Raw genomic sequence first — 22,168 nt, 5'->3', positions numbered from 1 at the left:
TGCTTCATTTAGTTTATACTGACTGTAAGGACAGTGTGAAAATGTCTGCTACTGGGAATGAGAAATATACAATCTTATATCCTTTCAGAAGTAATAAACTGAAGAATTGAAAGCACTTCCTCTCCCCTCTGATCGATAGAGGCTGTACGTGCCATTAAATCAACCACATTATCAATAATGATCAGCACACCCAGATTACAGCAGGGTGCAAATTGGGGAGAAACATCAACCGAATCCATATTGTTTTTTATTCTCTAGTGCACAGGCGCATCCAGAGGCACAGTAACTGCGTGGCAGTGGGAGCAGCCACCCTGCGTGCAGGCAGCAAGGGTGTGCAACATCAGTCAAGAATTTTAAAACAATAATAAAACCGACTAAAAGTCAGTTTGGCTTTTATTATCACCATGAACCAGCAATTCTAAACAATGTCAGTGATAAAATACTTCTCTCTACCAGAGCACACTACCCTGCCCTTGGAATGCTTTGCTCCTATCAAAACATTATAAATTCTGTGTGTCTGTGTATACACATATATAGAGAGATATAGATAAATATGTATACACATGTATAAATGCTTTGAGGAAATATATAGTCTAAAACTTAGTTAGCTTTCACTGTAGTCACTGCACAGAGTATGTCAATAATTATTCAGTAGAGCATGACTTTTACAAATGAATTGTCAAAAACATTAATCCATTTAGATAATCAAGTTGGCAGCTACTGTTTACAAGGTAAATCTAAAACCATGAACCTGCATCCCTTAGTCTTCTGTTATTTCTATAATTATCTAGTTAAAGAGGACTTACTAGTAATTTAGACCTGGTAGAGTAATTCTTGATGAAAACATTAATTAGTAAAGCAATCCCCCAGAAACTTCCTGTAGCCAACTCATTCAGGAAGTAAAATATTTCTAGGGTATTCTAGATATATAAGATCTTTAACTATACATGAAAAGCTTAATATATTTAATTTAGAATCAGATTCAGATTCTCGAATGATTTCACATATACTTAAAGTGCACATTTTTCTAGGAAAATGAAATGTGGCATTAGAATCCTTATTTGGAAAGAAAAATTAGAAATGCGGTATTTAAAAAATCCTAATAAACATTAAACAAAATAACAACACTTACCTAAACCTTCAGATTCAAAGAGGTACGTCTCATCAACCCCAATGTGCCTACACCAGTGAAGGAAGTTCGCAGTATTGTCTCTAGCAAAGAACGAACCAGAGGCAGCATCTTTCTTACAGGGCACTTTTCTCATTGAAAAATTCTGGAAAAAACAAAAGAATAACTTCAAAAATGCATCATGGATATTTTTATTAGCTAACCATTCTAATCCCTAAAGAAATATTCAGTGCACTGAATGCAAGTAAAAAGTATACAACATTAGGTAGCTTCAAAATTATTTTGTCTTATTCTCCTTTAGTATAGTTCAGAAATGATCTGGTTAAAATTAGCAGTAGGATCAAAGCATTTCTAACCTCTTTCTTTTTGAAATGACACAAAAATCTTTTTAATTTAAAATAAATTAACTTTTAAAAATGACACTCTAATAATTCCAAAGTATATCTCCATACATAGTTCAATACCAACACAGAATTACTGTCCTGTTAAAGGTTAATAGACAACCTCATGTTTGCTTCCTTCCCTATTCGCAGATTCATAAATATGATTCTGAGTTTCCTGAGGAGACTATCAAAAAGGAAGTAGTAGTCCATTCTTAATTCAAGTTCTTTGAAAATTGATGATCTAAGTTTTACAGAACCCTAATTATTTGAGTATGTGAATCAAGAGTATTTAGATAATCCTGCTGAGGTTGAGAGGTTTTTAGTTTTATTTCAGTTTAAATTTTTACTTGAATAAGCAATTCATGCATATGATTTTTTAAAATGCATTAGTCATAGTAGACACAACGTAAGTGTCTCTCCCACCCTACCCCTCAGTTCCTCTCTCTCTAAAGATAACCACTATTACCAGTTCCTTATATACCCCTTCCTGTTGCTATTATTTTCCAGAATTAAAATAGTCTTGTTTCTCTAATGTATACAGAATATATGTCCAACATCTCCTTACCTCTGGTTCTTCAGAGCTGCAGGCCTTCACCATGTTCTGAAGAACATCAATCAGTTGGCATAACAGCACTCCATTATCAAGCTCTTCCAGTAATCTTTCTGCCTTAACTTCAATACCTAAGAACATATCCAACGTTAAGATTCTTCTAGAAATAGTAAATTCAAAGACTATGGTTAAAATTTAATTAAATGTAACTAGATTGTGGCTGAAATACTAGACAAATGTTAGATCAGACTATAATCATTCACTCTTCGAAGATACAGCAGAGAATGCCAAAATAAAAAATGACAACTGAAAAATGTCTGTGATGTAGTACAGGAAAAAATTATTTGACATGTCTTTTATTTCATTTTATTTTTAATTATTTTATTTTCTATTATTTCATTTTTAAAAGACCAAAGTGCTGTATGTTTCAATATTCACTATTAAGGTTACGTTTTGATTCACTGCGCATTACTACTGCTTACACAAGAAAAGTTCTCTATAAGTAAGATGGAATTTGTTGCAACTTAAAAAGTAAAGATAGTAACCTAGCAAAGACTCAGGGAATACTAACTTTTCACCTCTAAAATACCTTCTTTGGAAGCTTTATTACACAATAAACTTTAAAAAAGTTTTTTTCTAAATCAAACTGATACTAGATATCTGAAGTGCGTGTATGCTGTGTTTTAATTATCTTGGGAAGGTCACAGATGAGCTTCATATATCTTTTTCACAAAAACCCTGCAATGTTACATGAAATTCTGTACTAAAAAGAGAATTTTTCTGCAGAGAAAATTCAGGGCACTTATTATATTGTTTAACTGAATAAAGCAATATGATGCCAGATAGTCTCCAACCTGACATTTCCTCCTAGGTGTCATGAATAATCATTTTAACTGCAATATGAATGCCATTCAGAATCCCTTGTCTTATACAGGATTAAAGGGTGTGGGGTGGAGGGAGAATCAGTAAAATATAGATTCCCAAATTATACCTACATACTTAAAAAATGTTTTTAATATTAACAGTGAAAATGTTGATTATTCAAAACTTACTGACCTCTTCTATTAAGCCTCAAACTTCCTTACTATTCAAGCCCTGAGGATCAGGATGAAATAGAACAGTGGTTCTCAACCTTCTGGCCCTTTAAATACAGTTCCTCATGTTGGGACCCAACCATAAAATTATTTTCGTTGCTACTTCATAACTGTAATGTTGCTACTGTTATGAATCGTAATGTAAATATCTGATATGAAGGATGGTCTTGGGCGACCGCTGTGAAAGGGTCATTCGACCGCCAAAGGGGTCACGACCCACAGGTTGAGAACCACTGAAATAGAATATCCTCCCAACTAGAATATAAGCTTTGTGAGATTTCACTCACAGGAGTATCCCCAGCCTCTAGAACAAGCACTCCTTAACAAAGAATATTGTTCTCAATAGATGTTTACTAAATACAAGAATACAATTTTGAATGTCTTTTCAAGCCTTACCTAATAAACCAGATAACCAGATTGACAGATCTTCTTGCATGGGCAATAGGGTGGCTTTGTGCCTCACAGCTATCCACTCATCATACTGACAAACATCAGCCAAACCTGGCCCATGCCTGGGGGTCAGAGGGCTCCGTGGGCTTAGAGGCAGGTCTTCTCCAAACCACACCTAGAGAAAACGCCAACCAAATGAATGGGATGTGACCTTGTTAAGTCAGCATAACCCACATCTGTGTTTATACATGAATTACAGACCAGGCATAATACAATATATGCAAATATATATAAACTGGAACCAAACTATTAGTCGAGATACTTGAGGCATTGTCAATATCCACTACTTTGGTAAATGTAAGTGAACCCCCTAATTAATGAATGGATTCTACTATCAAGCCAAGAGAATAAAAATCAACAATTGATATTTTTACTTCACTTGTTAGATAAGTAAGTTTTATAAGTTACTTGACCAGAGTCTCAGCATCTTGGCTGTAAGATGGGTTAATGAACATTGCTTTATAAGATATATCCTTGTAACATCTAGCATTGGTCCTAGCCATATTTGTTCAACAATGGATAAACTGAATGAATGCATAAATGGCATTTTAAACTTTAAATCATAATAAGAGTATTATCTTTTAAAAAATATTCTAAATAATCTGGTCTGTCATCTGATTTTGCATGGCCCATAAGCTACTAAGTATGGTTTTTACATTTAAAAATGGCTTGTTATATAAGTACCTACATAATTGCCTCAAAGTTGCCTGTTGACTCTCAAAGCCAAAAATATTTACTACCTGGCCAATTCCTAGTTTAGAATAAAAATTGACATAAACATACTATCAAACCAGCACTTGCAAATTTTTAAAATTTTACAAAACTTTAACACAATATTATTTAGAGAAAAGACTATCAATACTCAATGCAGAAAGGGGAATAGAGCCGAAGTGAAATGACAGGCAGAGAGAGGGGGTGTGGGGAGAGGGTTCTTGCAGAAGGGTGGCTTGAAATAAAAAGTCAGAGTTTGAATGAAGTAAGAGAATTTCCACCAATGAGGACAGCCCTGGCTGGGCACAGAGTCAGATCCTGAGCAATATATAAGGAGGGTGTCCTTTGGGAACGAAGGGCGAAGGTCCCAGTGCAGGGTGTCAAAGCTCAAGTGAGCTGAGAAGGGCAGCAGCTCAGGGCGGGGTAGCAGCAACAAAGGAAGATCAGTTACACATAGGAAGATTTACCAAAGGGAACCAGGTTTCTCACTGCCAAAGAAGAATGGTACAAATATGGAATGAGAGAAAACTAGAATGAATCCTATGATGTTGCAATAGAATTTCTTTTACCAAAAAGCAAAGAAGTGCTCCACGAATGATGAGGACATGCCGAAAGGAGACAGACGCCAGCCCGCAGAGACTCTAGTGCAGTGATGGCGACCCTTTTGAGCTCGGCGTGTCAGCATTTTGAAAAACCCTAACTTAACTCTGGTGCTGTGTCACATATAGAAATTTTTTGATATTTGCAACCATAGTAAAACAAAGACTTATATTTTTGATATTTATTTTATATATTTAAATGCCATTTAACAAAAAAAAATCAACCAAAAAATGAGTTCGCGTGTCACCTCTGACACGCGTGTCATAGGTTCTCCATCACTGCTCTAGTGGCTAACTCAAAAGCAATTTAAACATCAAAATAATGAAATAAGTGGATAATACAAAAAATAAAATAAATATAAGTCCATCTATATATATATAAGCCTAAGTGACCATTCAACCATTCAACTGGTAGCTATGACTCGCACCGACCATCAGGGGGCAGATGCTCAATAAACAGGCATGGAAACATGGAACAGACTGATGAATCTGAGAGGGAAGGTGGGAGGGGGAGGGCAGGAAGAGATTAACCAAAGATCTTATATGCATACTAGAGGCCCGGTGCATGGATTTGTGCACCAGTGGGGTACCTCGGCCTGACCTGCAGGGATCGGGCCAAATTGGTGCACAAGTGCTCTGACATCCCCCAAAGGGTCCCGGATTGCGAGAGGGTGCAAGTCAGGCTGAGGGACCCCACCGGTACACAAATCCGTGCACTGGGCCTCTAGTATAGATATTAATGAATAAATTAGAATTTTGAGGAGGAATGACATTTTTATATAGTTTCAAAGTACTTCCCCCTAAAATAATTATTACAAAGGGGAAAAGAGAGTCATTTTACAATAGAGAAACCTGACAGGTGGCATCTTAACTGAGTGACAAAAGTGAACACCATTAATAGTGGGAGAACCAAAATCATAGGCCACTTGATAGGATGCAGAGAGAAAACGTAGCAGCTCTCTGTGACGTTGCTGCCAAAGATGCATAACCTGAACTGAATCATGAAGGAATATCAGGCAAATCCAAAATAAGGGACACTGTACAAAATAACTGATAATTAATATTCAAAGAGGGTCAACGTCATTAAGGGCAAGCAAAGGTTGAGATACTGTTTCAGACTGAGAAGGACTAAAGGGACATGACAATTAAATGAAACCCATGATTCTGAACTGAGCACTATTGGGACACCCGGCAATTCCTGATTGAGGTCTGAGAATTAGACAGTAGTACTGTGTCAGTGTGAATATCCTGATTCTCATTACTGCATTGTGGTTGTGTAGGAGGATATTCTTGTTCTTGAGAAATACACACTGAAGTATTTGGAGGCGATGGCACATTAGATTGGCAACTCATTCTGAAACGGTTCAGACAAATATTTCTGTGCTATACTTAACGATTACTTTGTAAATTTGTGATTACTTGAAAACAAATTTTTTAAAGTATAGGTACAAGTAATAACAATATCCTTTCTTGACTTTTAAATATAGTTCATTTTCTCCCTAAAATACATTAAACTTACTGAGGTTTATTTGAAGTAATTCTTACTTTGCCAAATCAAAAGCCATAAAACCATAGTTAATCCAGACAAATTATGGAGAAAACAACAGTAACTATTTCTAATCCCCCATGATAAGAAAAAAAACATGCTTTTGAAAAAAAAAAATCCCAAGAGCAAAGAAAGAACATGAATATATATACCACAAGAGGCAAGTAGGAATAGCAAAACTCAAAAAAAAAAAAAATCCAAAAAATAAGAGAAACGTAAGTTATTTGAGAGACATCATTTCAGGAATTGAGGGTAGGGTTTGGGAAATGAACTCCTAAATATCTAAGAATCCTACAAAGTTTTAGGAAAAAAGATAAGATTTTATTTATTTACCTAACTTCTCTTAAAATTATTTCAAAGGAAGTGCAGCAAAGATTTAATATCTAAATCTGTCCTTCATAAGCATGTATAATACCTAGCACATGATATTCAGCCAAAAATATTTGTTGGTATCATTAAAGAAATAGATATCAGCAAATGACTGATATCAAAATCAAGATGCATCTACAATCAACAGTATATTATAGTCAATGGAATATGTTATTTGTCCTTTAACTATTTGGCTGAACTGAAAATAGGCAGAAAGATGCAAATGTTTGTCAAGGCAAGATGTGCATTAGCTAGGAGGGTGGTTTTGAAATAAGAAGTTAACATTAACAAAGGTCATCCTAATATCTTCCATATGAGGAAGAAGAGCATTTCAATTTTCCTGTTATTGCAAGCAGAAGACTATAATAACCTGGGCTGGTCAGTAGCATATTAATGTTGTTAAAAGTTAGATGTTAGCCCTGCCGTGTGTGGCTCAGTGGTTGAGTGTCGTCCTGTGCACTGAGTGGTTTCCAGATTGATTCCTAGTCAGGGCACATGCCCAGGTTTCGGGCTTAATCCCCGGTAGGCTGCATGCAAGAGGCAGCCAATTGATGTTTCTCTCTCTCCCCCCAGCCCTCTCTCTAAAAATCAATAAAAACATGTATTTTTTTTAAAAGTTAGATGTTAATAATAAAAACTTTATGTACAAAGGTTGTTCTCAAACATGCAGAAAGTTGTCATATTGCAGAGATTCTTAATCCATAGGCAGTCTAGATGAACCTGAGTAGGTACATAAACTTGCTTACATTTAGGCAAAATTTTCTGCCTATGTACAAATAGCCCTTTTTCTCAGAAAATTCATACCTTTTCTCAGATTCTGAACAGAGGACTATAAACTAAAAGAGATCAGGAACTATTGTACATTGGTTGTTAGACTGTACTTTTATATACTAGTCAAAATGAAAGACCAAAAGAAAAAGGCAAGTAAGATCATAATGTATTAAATTAATAAGAACCAATTGATAATAGCCATTTACTGATAACTCCTCTCTGTAAGGCACTTATGAATAACTAGATAACTAGTATAGTTAGCAGAGAAAGAGGTTAATATCCTGGGAAGTTCTCACATTCATCACAGGCAGAGAAGCAAAAATTTCCTTGAGAGATGTCAAGAATGTGTCCAGAGAAGAATCAATATAGATGGATCTGTGGAAGCTAGATTATAGAAGGTTTTATGGAACTATGAGACAAAACTATGAAAATATTCACAAAGTTAAGAATATATTAATGGCCATTAGTGTAGAAATGAGAAAATCATGGTCAATGTGGCAATGATAAAAAAGCACGCTATAAGAAATCAAAATATATAATCAACATGAAACTTATGACATTTCTGAGACTTGGATAAAAAGAGAACACAAAGAATAGTCAGATAATGAACGGTTTGAGTAATACAGTTCTGAGCGTACTCAATATGGTTTGAGAAGACTAAAGGGGAAGACTAAGGCCTTCTAGGAGACTGCCATGGATTTCCAAGTCCCACGAGGAAAGCAGGATAATGGAACTCTTTATTAGTGGAATAGAAGGATAAGCCGCATAGCATAGGAGGGGGCACAAGCAGGATCACATTCAGAGTTGTTCTTAACCGCTTGATAAATTCTCTTCTCTGGCTATCATCCACTGTTAGCTAGATAAGCCTCCTTTCTTAATAAAATAAAAAAGAAAACGTAAAAAGAAAGACATGCATGACCCAGGTATAGTCTCCAGTTTTACATCTTGATAATTTTGTTGGACAAATGATACAACCAAACTTATGAAGTGCTTATTATGCAATACACATTCTAGTAGGCACTTTGTGCATGTTATGTCACTGATTCCTCACAACTATCCGACAAAATAAGTGCAATGACCCTCACTTGAAGCATGGAAGCAGACATTCGGAGAAGTAAAATAAAATAACTTGTCTGAATCTCACAGGGATGCAGAACTATGATCAGAAATGAAATCTGACAGACTAAAGCTTTCACTTGCCAAATTTTATTATTAGCTGCTTGCATCTTTTTCGTAGGCCTTCAATGTGATTTTTGTCTTTAAGTGAATAGTCAATCATGTTCTATTTATAGCCAAAGAAAAAAATAACTTAAGAGGATATCAGAAAAATATAGCAAATACTGTACCAAGCCTGGAAATCATTCAAATGTAAGATCATTCTGGTTTATCTCATTATCCTCATCTTGCTTTCCCATCCCCACCCCCCAAAAAACAGAGAAACAACAACCAAAAAAGCCCTCTTTAAATTTTAATAATTGGTTATTTATAGGCATTATGAGGCACATGTACAATTATCTAAAATAAAAACTTTATATTTGTATTTACTAAAAGCTTTTTAAATACAAATATATACTAATTGTAATGAGAGGAACACCATAACATATTCGACTTCTTTTCCCAGGATAGTATAAATAAGATGGGCCCACCAACCCTAAGGTATTTTTTATTCTTATAAATATTTAATATAAGCCTAGAATTAGAATCCTTTCAGAAATAGAAAGTGAAAATATAGTATTCCTGTTATGAAAAGTTGATGCTTAAAAAACTAGCACAATGAAAATATTTTGATAATTTTAGTATTTTACTAATTATTATAATTTTATTCTATTAATTTCATAAAAATATTTTTTCCAAAACACTTACTTGAATTGCAGGCTGCATGGTCAGTAATACTCAAATCAAATTGCTTTTCTGAAAATAGAAGAAAACATTAATATGCAGACAATGGCAGCTTTCCTACTCCCCCAAAACTTCAAATTATAAGGAATCTGTTTTACTCTATTTGATTGAAAACTTAAAACTTTTTCTTCTAATTGGAATCATTTGACGATAAGATCAATAATCATTCCTAGCTTCTTACTTCATAAAAGCACTCTTCATTTGAAACAGGAAAACATGGACACATTTTAATATCTAGTTTCTGATACTAGCACCAAAGTGATTCTTTTTATTTTTCCTAAAATAGAGAAAGGATGCAAGGCAGGGAATAGGGGTGATGTGTCTCAAGGGTCCTAGTGCACTCCGTCCCCTCCCCCCTTTTTAAATTTAGTAATCTACCAAAACAGAAAAGGCTGTGTAATGGGAGCTCTAACTAGCTGTATGATTGCAAGCAAGCCAAGTCTTGAAACATCTGGCTTCAAAGTAATTCTTGAAGCTTCTGGCTAGCAAAATAAAATTAACAATAACACTTAGCCAATAAGTCTTCCTAATTCTCCCCTGTAAACATAATGTAAACACATATATCACAGCAACTGAAACAAAAAGTTAAGTATCTCCCATCTGACCTTTACATAGAGGTCATAAAAGTTCATCTGGACTTTGTATAACTTCACAAGCTTAACCATGAGCTTCTTTTGCCAAAGGAAAAGGTAATAGACACAAACATCAATTTTAACTATGAGACAATACTCAATGCCTTTCTATAATTTATCATAAATTATTTCCTCTACTAGGTGCTAAAGATAACAACAACAAAAGAAACAGCACAATTTAGCTCCAAAGTACTCTTCTTGAACTCTACAAGAAGGAAAAACCACAACTTTTATTATGCTAGGTTAATAAAATTCTTTAATGCATTTTTAGAGAGGAAAAGAAATGAAGAGTTTAAAAACACTCAGAATAATTAGACTATGTAACACCTAGAAAGCTTCACTGCTTAGAGCAGTATACTAGTTATTTTTTATTGTAAACCACCATTAAAGGAGTCTAAGGAAAAAAATCTAGTTTATAAGGCTGTAATGCTATCAATTTCCAAGGAAAAGTTATTTTCTCCTCCAAGTTACACCAGACAGACCTCCTATACAGGCCAACTACACATACAGCCTTCCTCCTTTCAGGGACATTTCTTCTGGTGCTGAAGTTGAACTTGAGCTAAACCTAACTGAAAAGTCTAATATTACATCATATTTTCTTTGCGGGAAGGCAAAGGATAGCAGAATGTCCTTTTGATGTCATTTTTCCTCTCTCCACCACAGCAAAAGGGCAAAGTACAACTGGGCATTACTAATGAGCTTGTTATGCTTCCCACGAGCCAAGTCAGTGGGGAATACATTTTCCTTTAGCATAAATAATCCTTTGTCCCCAACAAAGATCCACAGTAAGAAGCTTCCGAGACCATTTTTTAAAAATGCAGCAAAGAAGCTGCTCCCATTAAAATAAGGAGTCCCACACAATCAGACAAGAACTTTAACAGTTGGAACTGCCAACCCAAAACAAAAGAAGGCCTAAATGACCAGGCGTGTGCAAATCAGGAACAGTGATGCTTTCACAAAGAAGCTATCACAAGAATGTTTAATCGTTGCATTTTTATAGAAAATTCAGCAAAATTAGTTTTATGAAAGAAATGAAGAATTTGTGCACAACCTCCAGTCACTTGAACTTTAGCAGAAAGTTTTTTGAATTACACTTCTTGTGCAATGGAAAAACTATTTTATAATGATGACAATAAGAGAACCATCTGAGTTACCTTTAAAAACAAATTCTTTCGTAAAATACTCAGATAAGTAGGCACTCAGGTAAGTTTTAGCACACCTTCGTATATGAAAAGTATCATGTACACAAATATATGCTTTTATATGAAAACTTTTATTAAGTGATGAGATTGTATCAGTGAATCAACAATTAATGAGTACTCATCGTGTCCCAGATAGTTACTGATATTTTCTGGTCCCTCACTATCCTATCTAATAAAAGAGTAATATGCAAATTGACCATCACTCCAACACACAAGATGGCCAGCAGGGGAGGAGAGTTGTGGGGGGACCAACCCTACAGGGGAGGGAAGTTGAAGGGACCAGGCCTGCAGGAGAGGGTAGTTGGGGGGGACAAGGCCTGCAGGAGAGGGCAGTTGGGGGGACCAGCCCTGCAGGAGAGGGCAGTTGCGGGGGGACCAGCCCTGCAGGGGAAGGCAGTCAGTGGGGGACTGGCCTGCAGGGGAGGGCAGTTGGGGGGCCAGGCCAGCAGGGGAGGGCAGTTGTAGGGGACCAGCCCTGCGGGGGGGCCAGGCCAGCAGGGAAGGGCAGTTGGGGGGACCAGCCCTGCAGGGGAGGGCAGTTGGGGGGGACCAGGCCAGCAGGGAAGGGCAGTTGGGGTGAGCAGGCCTGCAGGGGAGGGCAGTTGTGGGCGGACCAGGCCAGCAGGGAAGGGCAGTTGGGGGGACCAGCCCTGCAGGGGAGGGCAGTTGGGGGGCCAGGCCAGCAGGGGAGGGCAGTTGTAGGGGACCAGCCCTGCGGGAGGGCCAGGCCAGCAGGGAAGGGCAGTTGGGGGGACCAGCCCTGCAGGGGAGGGCAGTTGGGGGGACCAGCCTGCAGGAGAGGGCAGTTGCGGGGGGACCAGCCCTGCAGCGGAGGACAGTCAGAGGGGGACTGGCCTGCAGGGGAGGGCAGTTGGGGGGCCAGGCCAGCAGGGGAGGGCAATTGTAGGGGACCAGCCCTGCAGGGGAGGGCTATTGGGGGGGGGGGAGGCCAGCAGGGAAGGGCAGTTGGGGGGACCAGCCCTGCAGGGGAGGGCAGTTGGGGGAGACCAGGCCAGCAGAGAAGGGCAGTTGGGGTGACCAGGCCTGCAGGGGAGGGCAGTTGGGGGGGACCAGGCCAGCAGAGAAGGGCAGTTGGGGGTGACCAGGCCTGTAGGGGAGGGCAGTTGGGGGGGACCAGGCCAGCAGGGAAGGGCAGTCAGGGGGGACCAGCCCTGCAGGGGAGGGCAGTTGGGGGGGACCAGGCCTGCAGGGAGGGCAGTTAGGAGTAATCAGGCCCGCAGGGGAGGGCAGTTAGGGGCAATTGGGCCTGCAGGGGAGGGCAGTTAGGGGTGACCAGGCTGGCAAGGGAGGGAAGTTAGGGGTGACTGGGCCAGCAGGGGAGGGCAGTTGGGGGCAACCATGCCTGCAGGGGAGGACAGTTAGGAGCGACCAGGCCGGCAGGGGAGGGCAGTTGGGAAGGACCAGCCCTTCAGGGGAGGGCAGTCAGGGTGGACTGGCCTGCAGGGGAAGGCAGTGGGGAGGACGAGACCAGCAGGGGAGGGCAGTTGGAGGGAACAAGGCCTGCAGGGGAGGGCAGTTGGGGTGACTGAGCTGGCAAGGGAGGGATGTTAGGGGTGACCAGGCTGGCAAGGGAGGGCATTTAGGGGTGACTGGGCCTGCAGGGGAGGGCAGCTGGGGGCGACCAGGCCTGCAGGGGAGGGCAGTTGGGGGGAACCAGGCCTGCAGGGGAGGTCAGTTAGGGGCAATTGGGCCTGCAAGGGAGGGCAGTTGGGGGCGACCAGGCCTGCAGAGGAGGGCAGTTAGGGGTGACCAGGCCAGCAGGGGAGGGCCATTAGGGGTGACCAGGCTGGCAGGGGAGGGCAGTCAGGGGCAACCAGGACAGCAAGGGAGGGCAGTTAGGGGTGACCAGACTGGCAGGGGAGGGCAGTTAGGGGCAATGAGGCCAGCAGGGGAGCAGTTAGGCATCGATCAGGCTGGCAGGGGAGTGGTTAGGGGCAAGCAGGCAGTCAAGCAGGCAGGCAAGTGGTTGGGAGCCAGCAGTCCTGGATTGTGAGAGGGATGTTCCAGATTGGAGAGGGTGCAGGCTGGGCTGAGGGACACACACACACACACACACACACACACACACACACACACCCGTGCATGAATTTCGTGCACCAGGCCTCTAGCTCTCTTTATAAACTATCATGTGTCTCAGGCAGTTAGTCCCAAGAATAGCATCTTTCCTATAGTCCCAGTCCTCAATCTGCACCACAATCAATTCTTGATTGCTTCTCACTGGTTTTATTACCTATTTTCCTCTCTTCCCTGAAAGTCTTGGTGTCTACTTTTTCCCATAAATCAATCATTCTCAAATAGAAACATTTTGTTTTTGAAGCTACATATTAACTAGTAACTTATTGGCTTTATTTTGTTCCTGTTTTTGTCTCTGTCCTTTTCCAGAAGCCTATTCAAGTCTTTGCCAACTTGAGGAAGTCGCTTTGGGGGGAAAAGACCTCTCACATGACCATGACCAAGTACAAACTATACTCTGACCCTGCTGGGAATCTCTCACAAGACAAAGAGCTTCCGTAGACAACATAAGTGAAGACTACTACACTTGATTTTGAAACTTGAGGGAAATGTTAGGGACATGGAATATGCTCATCCCCCTGAAACCTAACTGGATTTGGGCCTAACCCACTCATCTTAAAAAGTCTCAGTCATGAGGCCCTCAAGGTTACATATGGTAGGCTCTTTATACCAATCTGACTCCAGATCATGGTGGAAGAAAATGCCAACCTGTTGAACTGAACCTTTGTCCCATAGCTGTAGGCTTTGAAATTGAGTACACTTTTATTCCTCACCCATTATAAAATACAGTGGGGAGAGCATGAGGTGGCATGTCTCAGTGCTGGTGCAACTCGGAGATAAGTTTAGAAAAAAATGGCAAAAAACGTGGGAAGGTTTCTTCAGAAAAATAGTAACATGAGCACCACTGCAACACAAATACTAGTACATTCAGCACTCAGCCACCAGATCACTGTCAAGATACATAAGCTGCAAGGATATGGCAAGTGCCAACGCAGGAATAGAGGCTACTACTGAGGAGACGAGGAAGATGAGCTCAGGGAGGCATGCACAGAGGCCTTTCAACAGTACTGGTAAGATTCTATGTCAGGATAAGTGGTGAGGACACAGGTGTTATAATATATGTCTTTCTAAATGTCAAAGAAAAACATTTTACCATTTTTTAATGCTTCAATTAGAGAAAATAGTTGAAGATATCCTCATCCCTGATGTATTCAGGAAACAAAAAAGAACAACTTTCTCAGCTTTAAATTTTTCACTTATTTCCTAATTGCCCAACAGAGAAAATAGAAATGTTATAGCCATACCAAACATATTTCATATATTTTTATGGGTACTCACCATAAAGGCCCCACTGTGGTAGTAGAAACTAGCAGAAACATCTGATGCAAATTCCAGCTCTAGCAAATATTAGCTATAGGACCTTGGGACAGCTAACTTCTCTGAGCCTCAGTGTTCCCATTTGTAAAATGGGACACCACCTCCTCCCTCGTGTGGCTGTTACAATGATTATATGAAAGGATACAAATAAAGGACCTGGCACATAGCTAGCACTTAACAAATGCTAGATGTTATAATTAATACTATGAGACATAATTATAGTTCATATTTTATAATTTATCAAACTAAAGAGATAAGAAAACAAGGCAAATAATGCTCAGAAATCATTAAATGTAATTTGGAAAACTTCTTTTACTAACATCAAAATAAATATGGTTAGAAATAAAAGTAAAAGCTTTAAATACCCACATCCTAATTGGGAGGATAGTGAGATGTGAATTTGAGGGTTATACTGCTGGCTTGGAAGATGGGGAGGTGCCAAAGAATGCAGGTGCCCTCTAGAAGCTGGAGAAAGGCAAGAATGGACTCCCCACTGGAGCCTCCAGAAACAAGATAGCCTGACCGACGCCTCCTTTTCAACTCATTTGAGATTTTTGTTTGCCCAAACTGTCTATATATATAAAAGCCCAGCAACCAAATAGCAGAACAACCAGAACAACCAGAACAACCGGTCGACCAATCACTATGACATGCACTGACCATCAAGGGGCAGACGCTCAATGCAGGAGCTGCCCCCTGGTGGTCAGTGCACTCCCACAGGGCTGCTCCTGCTGCAGCCACTCAGCTGACCCGGATGAGCGGTGCTCCCACAGAGGGAGCAGCTGCTCAGAGGGTGGGTCCGCAGCCGCTTGGCTGACCTGGATGAGCAGTGCTCCCACAGCGGGCCCATCCCTGCAGGCCACGCCCCCCACCAATGCATGAATCCTGTGCCTCCTGCCTCTAGTAAGATAATAAATGTGTGCTACTTTAAATTGCCAAGTTTGTGGTTATTTGTTCTAGCAATAAAGGGAAACTAACACACTACTTAAGTGAAGAAAGGAAGATTTGCCCAGAGGGTCAAGACATTTGACCCAAGCTAGAGAAAGCAATAGGTATCAGCAAGCCCAGCATGTTGAAATTATAAGAAAAAGGGCACCAGTTTTATACAGCATGCTCTAAAAAAAATGCAAAATTTATAGGTAAAACACATTAAGAGTGCCATGTATTTGCTATTATCACCACCATCACCACCACCAAATGCCCCTGACTTTGTATTTTCTCTTCAATACCTATATTTAAGATCATTTTTACACTCATTCACTCACTTAAATATTTACTAAGGTTTCCGTATTTAGTTTCTCAGGAAATGACATCAAGAATCATGGAGTTACCAGGTCATCCTTGATTCCTTCCTAGCTCACACCTCTACTTCCTCCTCCTGGGTTCCTCATCCAAAACAATCAATGACCATGTCTTGTTACTTTTATTTCTAAATTTTCTCTTCAATACCTATAGCCACTCTTCTGTTCAAGCCACCATCATCTTTTCCCAAGTTTACTGAAACACACTCCAACCAGGCACCCTTTCTTCAGCCCTGCAAGCCTCCAACTGTTTTCCATGTACTACAGCCAGAGTGACCTTCACAAACACCCATCTGAGGACATGTTACTTACTCTCCTGCTTAAAACCCCTGATGGCTCTTCCCTGCCTTTAGGATAAAGTCCAAACTCATTAACAAAGCAAATAAAGCCTTACAGGACTCCCTTCCAAACTCATCTTTTGATCCTTACACTTCCACCATATGAACTTCTTACCCTTCAAGCACAAGCTGATCCATCAACATGGAACATTCCCTGCTTCCTCTTCTTTCAGACTCACTGCTGCCTATCCCTCAGATTCAGTTCCTTTAAAAGTGTCCCTGAACCCACTCCTCAATTTAGGTTATATAGCGATATATGCTTCAATTCTACTGTACTCTATACTTTTTAAAATAAGGTCCTTGAGGGAGTAACAGTCTCCATTTCTTCTATTTCTATGTAGAAATCAGTGCTGAAATTACTCCTAAATATAATAAATGTTGTAGTTATTACTAAAAGGAATATAAAACAATGATATAAATGTGTGATATATTCATTTAAGAGAAAGACAGCTTCCAAAGCCAAATAAAGACTCTGAAGAGAAAGAAGTAAGATTCTCACAGTTTAATAAAACATCACACATTACTTGCAAAAGATATAAACTGTTCATTTGTTGGGAGTCTTAGTTTTTTTATTTGAAATTTTCCTTTCAATGTTTGGCAGAGATTCAACCTGAATAACTTAATTTTATATTAGACAGAATTATTAATTTGTCATAAAATTTTGTGGGATGCAAAAATTTTTAAAGAACTTAAAATCAGTTTGCTATTATATATGACAGACTAAAAGACTTTATGGAAAACAAAAACGCAGAGACACTAATACAAAGACATGGAAAAACAATACTAAGTGTCCATTAACAGGAAACTGCTCAAATAATTTATGGGACATTCATATAGGAATTAGCCACTTGAAAGACTATATGATACAGCTTCCTCTACTAATCTGGAAAGATATTTATTATATCTTATGCAACCAAAAGTATATATAATTATATTATTGAGGTCACAATGTTTTCTAAATTGTGTGTGTGTGTGTGTGTGTGTGTGTGTGTGTGTGTGTGTAAAAAGAAAAACTTTTTAACACAAACAATTTTTTCACCAGCCAATTTTTTGGGTGAATCTAAAATATTAACAAGTCATTTATCAACGGAAAACAAAAGTCATTATGCTTAAAACTATATAAAGTGAGCCCTTCACCATAGCTAATATTATACTTTCTTACAGAAAAGTTTATGCTGTGTGACAATAGGAAGAAGTCTCTAACAGTCAGCCCTTCAGCAATATCCAGCATATAATGGTCATAATACTGTAAATTCCTATGGAGCTTTCAGCATCAAAGATGAATTGCATTTAGCATATCTGCTACATTTTATTACATTCTTGGAAATTAGTAATTCATTTAGGAAATACATGGTAACTTTCTGTTGAAACAACCTACTTTGTAACAATGTAATAATATAAAAAATCTTTTTGAGTTTTTAAGAGAAACACTAAAGAAATATAATTATAATTATTGTCTGTATCTTGTAAACATTACTTCTGAGGCATTTATCTAAGGCAGTTAAATTTCAATTAAAAGTAGGGAAACTGAGACAACTGACAGACTCAAGTTTCCTATTTTCTCAAATCCTATGTACATCACATGGTTCATTTGGTATATAAAGGTATATCTGATACCAAAGTAGAGAAAGCAAAAATAGGAAATAAAACATACACAGAGTGGCATATATACACAGACATGTTACTATAAGAAATTACAATATCATAATACATAGTAACCTTAATTCCTTACTTCCCTTATCAACAGTTAGCTTGAAAAAAATTTTAACAACAATATAAGTAAAGCACATCGTACCCAGTACATTCTAGGTAATAATGTATTTAACTGAACTTTCTTATCTCCAAATTTAAATTAAGATTTATAGGGGGGAAAAAGATAATGGAGGAGTGCTGTTTAGTAAAAATATAGTGAATAAGCAAAAACTAAATGTTTTTGCAAAAATGTAAATTAGGAAACATTATTTCTGAACTGACCAATTCTCCAAACATTACTAAAAGTGTTTTAGTAATAGCATGTATATTGTTGACATTATTCTCTTATCACACACTTTGATTTACCATCACAAGTTATTTCTTATTATTTTTTAATTACTGAAGTATCAAAATAAACCCATATAGCAGAAATGAACCCACAAACAGAAGTTTGCCTAATGCTGGGAATATAAATGCAAGGGCAGTATGACACAAAAAAGAAGCTAGATGTTTGAGTGAGGCAGTCTGGACTGAATTCTGATGGACCTTACTTAGTAGGTTATGTCCCTTCTCTGAGCTTCAGTTTCCTGGCCGATAACAAATGCGATAACACCAACTACAGTGCAGAATTACTACGAGGTTTAACAATAATGTAAGTAAAGCACATCGTACTTGGTACATTCCAGGTAATAATGTATTTGATAATCAAGAATGTTTAGTATGTGCCAGATACTATTGGAGTGTCTTGCATGTACTAATCAGTGAATGATAACTATCATACCTCTGCACTGCCTTCACCTCTGCTCCTCTCCGCCCTTTGGGGGAAACCTGAAACATGTAACACAAATTAATCAGCACAGAAATAATGATACCTGTGTGTCAGGCATTGTACTGAACTAGTTATGTAGATTATTTCATTTAATCCTCAGAACAGCCCTTGCATCAATAAGGGAGGATCTATTGTTAACAGTCTTTTACAGAGTAGGAAATTTAGGCTTAGAAAGATTAAATAACTTGCCTAAATTCACACACATAGTAAAGTCTGATTTCAGAACCCACATACAACTCTGCTAAACTAAAAAGAAACAGTATTACTTTCAATCTCAAAATAGCAGAGACACCTACTATTATTTATGTATTATTATTATTTGTTATTATTATTATTTTAATCTTCAACCGAGGATATTTTCCAATTGACTTTTAGGGAGAGTATAAGAGAGAAGGAAAGGCAGAGAGAAACATCGATGTGAGAGAAACACATCGACTGGTTGCCTCCGACATGGGGCCCCGGAGAGGAGCCTACAATCAAGGTACATGCCCTTAAACTGAATCGAACCCAGGACCTTATGGTCTGCAGGCCCATGCTCTAACCACTGAACAAACTGGCTGGGGCAGAGATGTCTACTACTCATTGCACACTGTGGGGTTTTTTTCATTCTCACTGGAGGATATGCTGAGAGAAAGAGAGAGAGAGAGAGAGAGAGAGAGAGAGAGAGAGAGAGAGAGAGAGAGAGGGAGAGATAGAGAGAGAGAGAGAGACATCAATGGGTTTGGGGGAATAGAACCCAAAACCTAGGTATGTGCCCTGACAGGAATCAGGTACAACCCTTTGGTGTACCTGACTGATGCTCCAACCAACTGAGCCTCCCGGCCAGGGTTGCACCTTGGATTTTAATGAGTTTTTTAAGCAAATGAGTCAGACAGACATGCATTACTATCTACTCAGAAGATTATCACCAGAGTTTCCACTTTTTCATTCAAATCAATCCCAATCTCCTCCCAGAGGGAGTGTGAGCTGGCAAGAATTCCAATTCCTAATCATTTAAGCACCAAGAGAAATGATCAGATGACCGTTCAAAAAACTGCTTATCTGGAGACAGTAGTTATTAGCACTCTCCACACAAACAAGCAAAACCCAAACCGACTTAGACGGGGCCTGCAAAAAACAAACATCTCTTCACTTAGTAACGATTCCATCTACTTCTCCACCATGCATCACAGGGGAGCACTCTAAATCCGTATGATTCAATCCCTTAGTATGAAAAGATGAGCAGTTAACCCTCCAAAACTTTCCTCCCACTTCCCAGGCGATCTACAGGCACCCCCACCCACCCACCCACCCACGCAGCCTTGCAAAAAGAGGGGTCCGGGTAGGTAAGCTTCCCGTGATGTCTCCCTGTTCCATCCAGCTGAGAGATGAGGGCCTTGTAGGGACTGCGGGGGACAAATAGGGAAGGGAGTGAAGGGGAAATGACTGCATGGTTCTCTTTGCAAAGCCTGTGACTTCATCAGTTCTTCCAGAGCGTGATGTGGCGGCATCAGGCGACTCTAAATGTGCTAAGCGCAGGGGAACGGGGGTCCCCTAAGATAGCTCCAAGCTCTGACCCCTGTTTAGATTCTAAAGCAGAAGCGGTAGTGGCTCTCCCTGCTGGGCTGGCTCCGAGGTTGAGCTTCGACCTATGAACCAGAAGGTCACGGTTGGATTCCTGGTCAGGGCACAAGCCCAGGTTGCCCGCTCCATCCCCGGTGTGGGGCGAACAGGAGGCAGCCGGCCAGTGATTCTTTCTCATCGTGAATGTTTCTACCTCTTCTCCCTCTCCCTTCCTCTCTGAAATCAATAAAAATACATATATTTTTAAAAGTGGCAGCTGCTCCGTACCTCTTCCTCACACTTCCTCACAGAACACCTGTTGACCCTCGCACAGCACCAAAGAAGGCAGGTAAAGGCAGGGCTAACGTCACCTTGACGGCGCCAGGAGCCAATCCGAGCACGCGACTCCCGCAGCCGGCCAATCGCAGAGCGTCTTGGCTTCCCAGTTTAGGGGTCGCATCCTACCCGCCGCTGGGACTAGGCTGAGCGCGGCGGATTCCTCGAGCCCGTAGGCTGAGGCCCGGCAGCCCCGAGCGGGGCGAGTCCAAGTTCGCGCGGAAAAGAGAAGGCGAGCAGGGACATACTCACCAGCACCGCCGCAGGAGGGTCACTGCACGCGGCGGGGCGACATCTCGGCTCAATCAGTGCGGCGCCGGCACACCCCTGACCAACCGCCGCCGCCGCCTGTTTCGAAGGGACCAATCAGAGGGCGGGACGTGGGCGTGGCTTCAGGCCCCGCCCCCCCAGAGCCCCAGGAGCACGAGACTTGCGCGCGCCTCTGAGTCCGCAGGGGGCGCTTGGAGGCCCGCGACCTCAGCGTCCACGCCTCTCTTTCGCCCGAAGGACTGGTTGGGTTTGCAGCACAAGCCCCCCATCTGGCCCCTCGGCGACAGCAGCAGCCCCGCCCACTCGTCCCTATGCAGGAGGGTTGAATCCGCCTCCCATCCTGGAATGTCGCCCCGGGTGTTCAGGGCGTGGTCCCGAGTTTCCTCCTGTTCAGCGAAGAGCCCCTCCCAACCTTATCTCAACTCCCGATCTGGCTGCACCAAGGGCGCCTCGGTTTCCGGGGAGGAACTGTCACCCGGCAGGAATGGGCGTCCCAGTAGAAACCCTTCAGAGAGAGGCCCCTCTTCTCCCACGGGGAAGGGTGGCAGATGAAGGGAAGGAATCCTGTAACTCAGGCCACAACCAAAATCAAAAAGGGGATGTGGGCACTTCCTTCAGAAAACGCAAGAGCCAGGGGAGGAAAGTTAAGCTCAACCCAATGAGATATGCTTACTAGCTCTGAGGGGTGACTTAAAGCAGAGATTGGACTTAATGGAACAATAGGTAGATCTGTCATAACTGTAAATGTGGCTTGTTAATTGCCCAAAAAGAAAAAAGCCAAAAAAAAAAAAAAAAACATTGGGCAAAAACCTGGAGTCCTGGCACTTCTCTGTTTGTTAGTTCAATTTTGTCAAGTCATGTCACCTCTCTGGGACTCCAATTCCCCGTCTGCAAAGCGTGGGGATTGACCTGGAATGATGGTCTCTCATGTGTGCATTTATTCATTCACTTGTCAAAAACAATGAGGAAGTGCTCTTGCTTGTTGAAGAGACTAAAATGAAGAAGATAGTTCTGCTTTCAAAGTGCTCAGTGGAAGTCTGGAGGTCTGTGAGAGAAGGAACCCCTAACAACCATGGAGGAGATGGTGAGAGGTTTGAAAGAAGCTGAATTTTGC

The 22,168-nt window shown here is 40.5% G+C and overlaps 1 protein-coding gene across 6 annotated transcripts in view; it reads right to left on the bottom strand.

The window, feature by feature from the left end:
- GAS2L3 (growth arrest specific 2 like 3) overlaps positions 1-21,175 on the bottom strand; it is a 29,528-nt gene extending 8,353 nt beyond the window's left edge. Inside the window, exons 1-6 of one of the 6 annotated variants that reach the window (XM_036301281.1) lie at positions 21,037-21,125; positions 18,859-18,905; positions 9,466-9,513; positions 3,553-3,721; positions 2,078-2,193; positions 1,133-1,274 (exon numbers count right to left, since the gene is read on the bottom strand). In XM_036301281.1, coding sequence (XP_036157174.1) covers positions 1,133-1,274; positions 2,078-2,193; positions 3,553-3,721; positions 9,466-9,483 — 445 coding nt within the window. In that variant the 5' untranslated portion in view covers positions 9,484-9,513; positions 18,859-18,905; positions 21,037-21,125. The other 5 variants (XM_036301284.1, XM_036301282.1, XM_036301285.1 and 2 more) reach the window with 5 other exon arrangements.
- Between the last annotated feature and the right edge of the window lie 993 nt (positions 21,176-22,168).

This window comes from Myotis myotis, unplaced genomic scaffold (assembly GCF_014108235.1).
Source record: "Myotis myotis isolate mMyoMyo1 unplaced genomic scaffold, mMyoMyo1.p scaffold_m19_p_3, whole genome shotgun sequence".
In the NCBI taxonomy this organism is placed as follows: Eukaryota; Metazoa; Chordata; class Mammalia; order Chiroptera; family Vespertilionidae; genus Myotis; species Myotis myotis.
The sequence above is the reverse complement of the archived record's forward strand: the minus strand, read 5'-3'. Positions and strand labels throughout refer to the sequence as shown.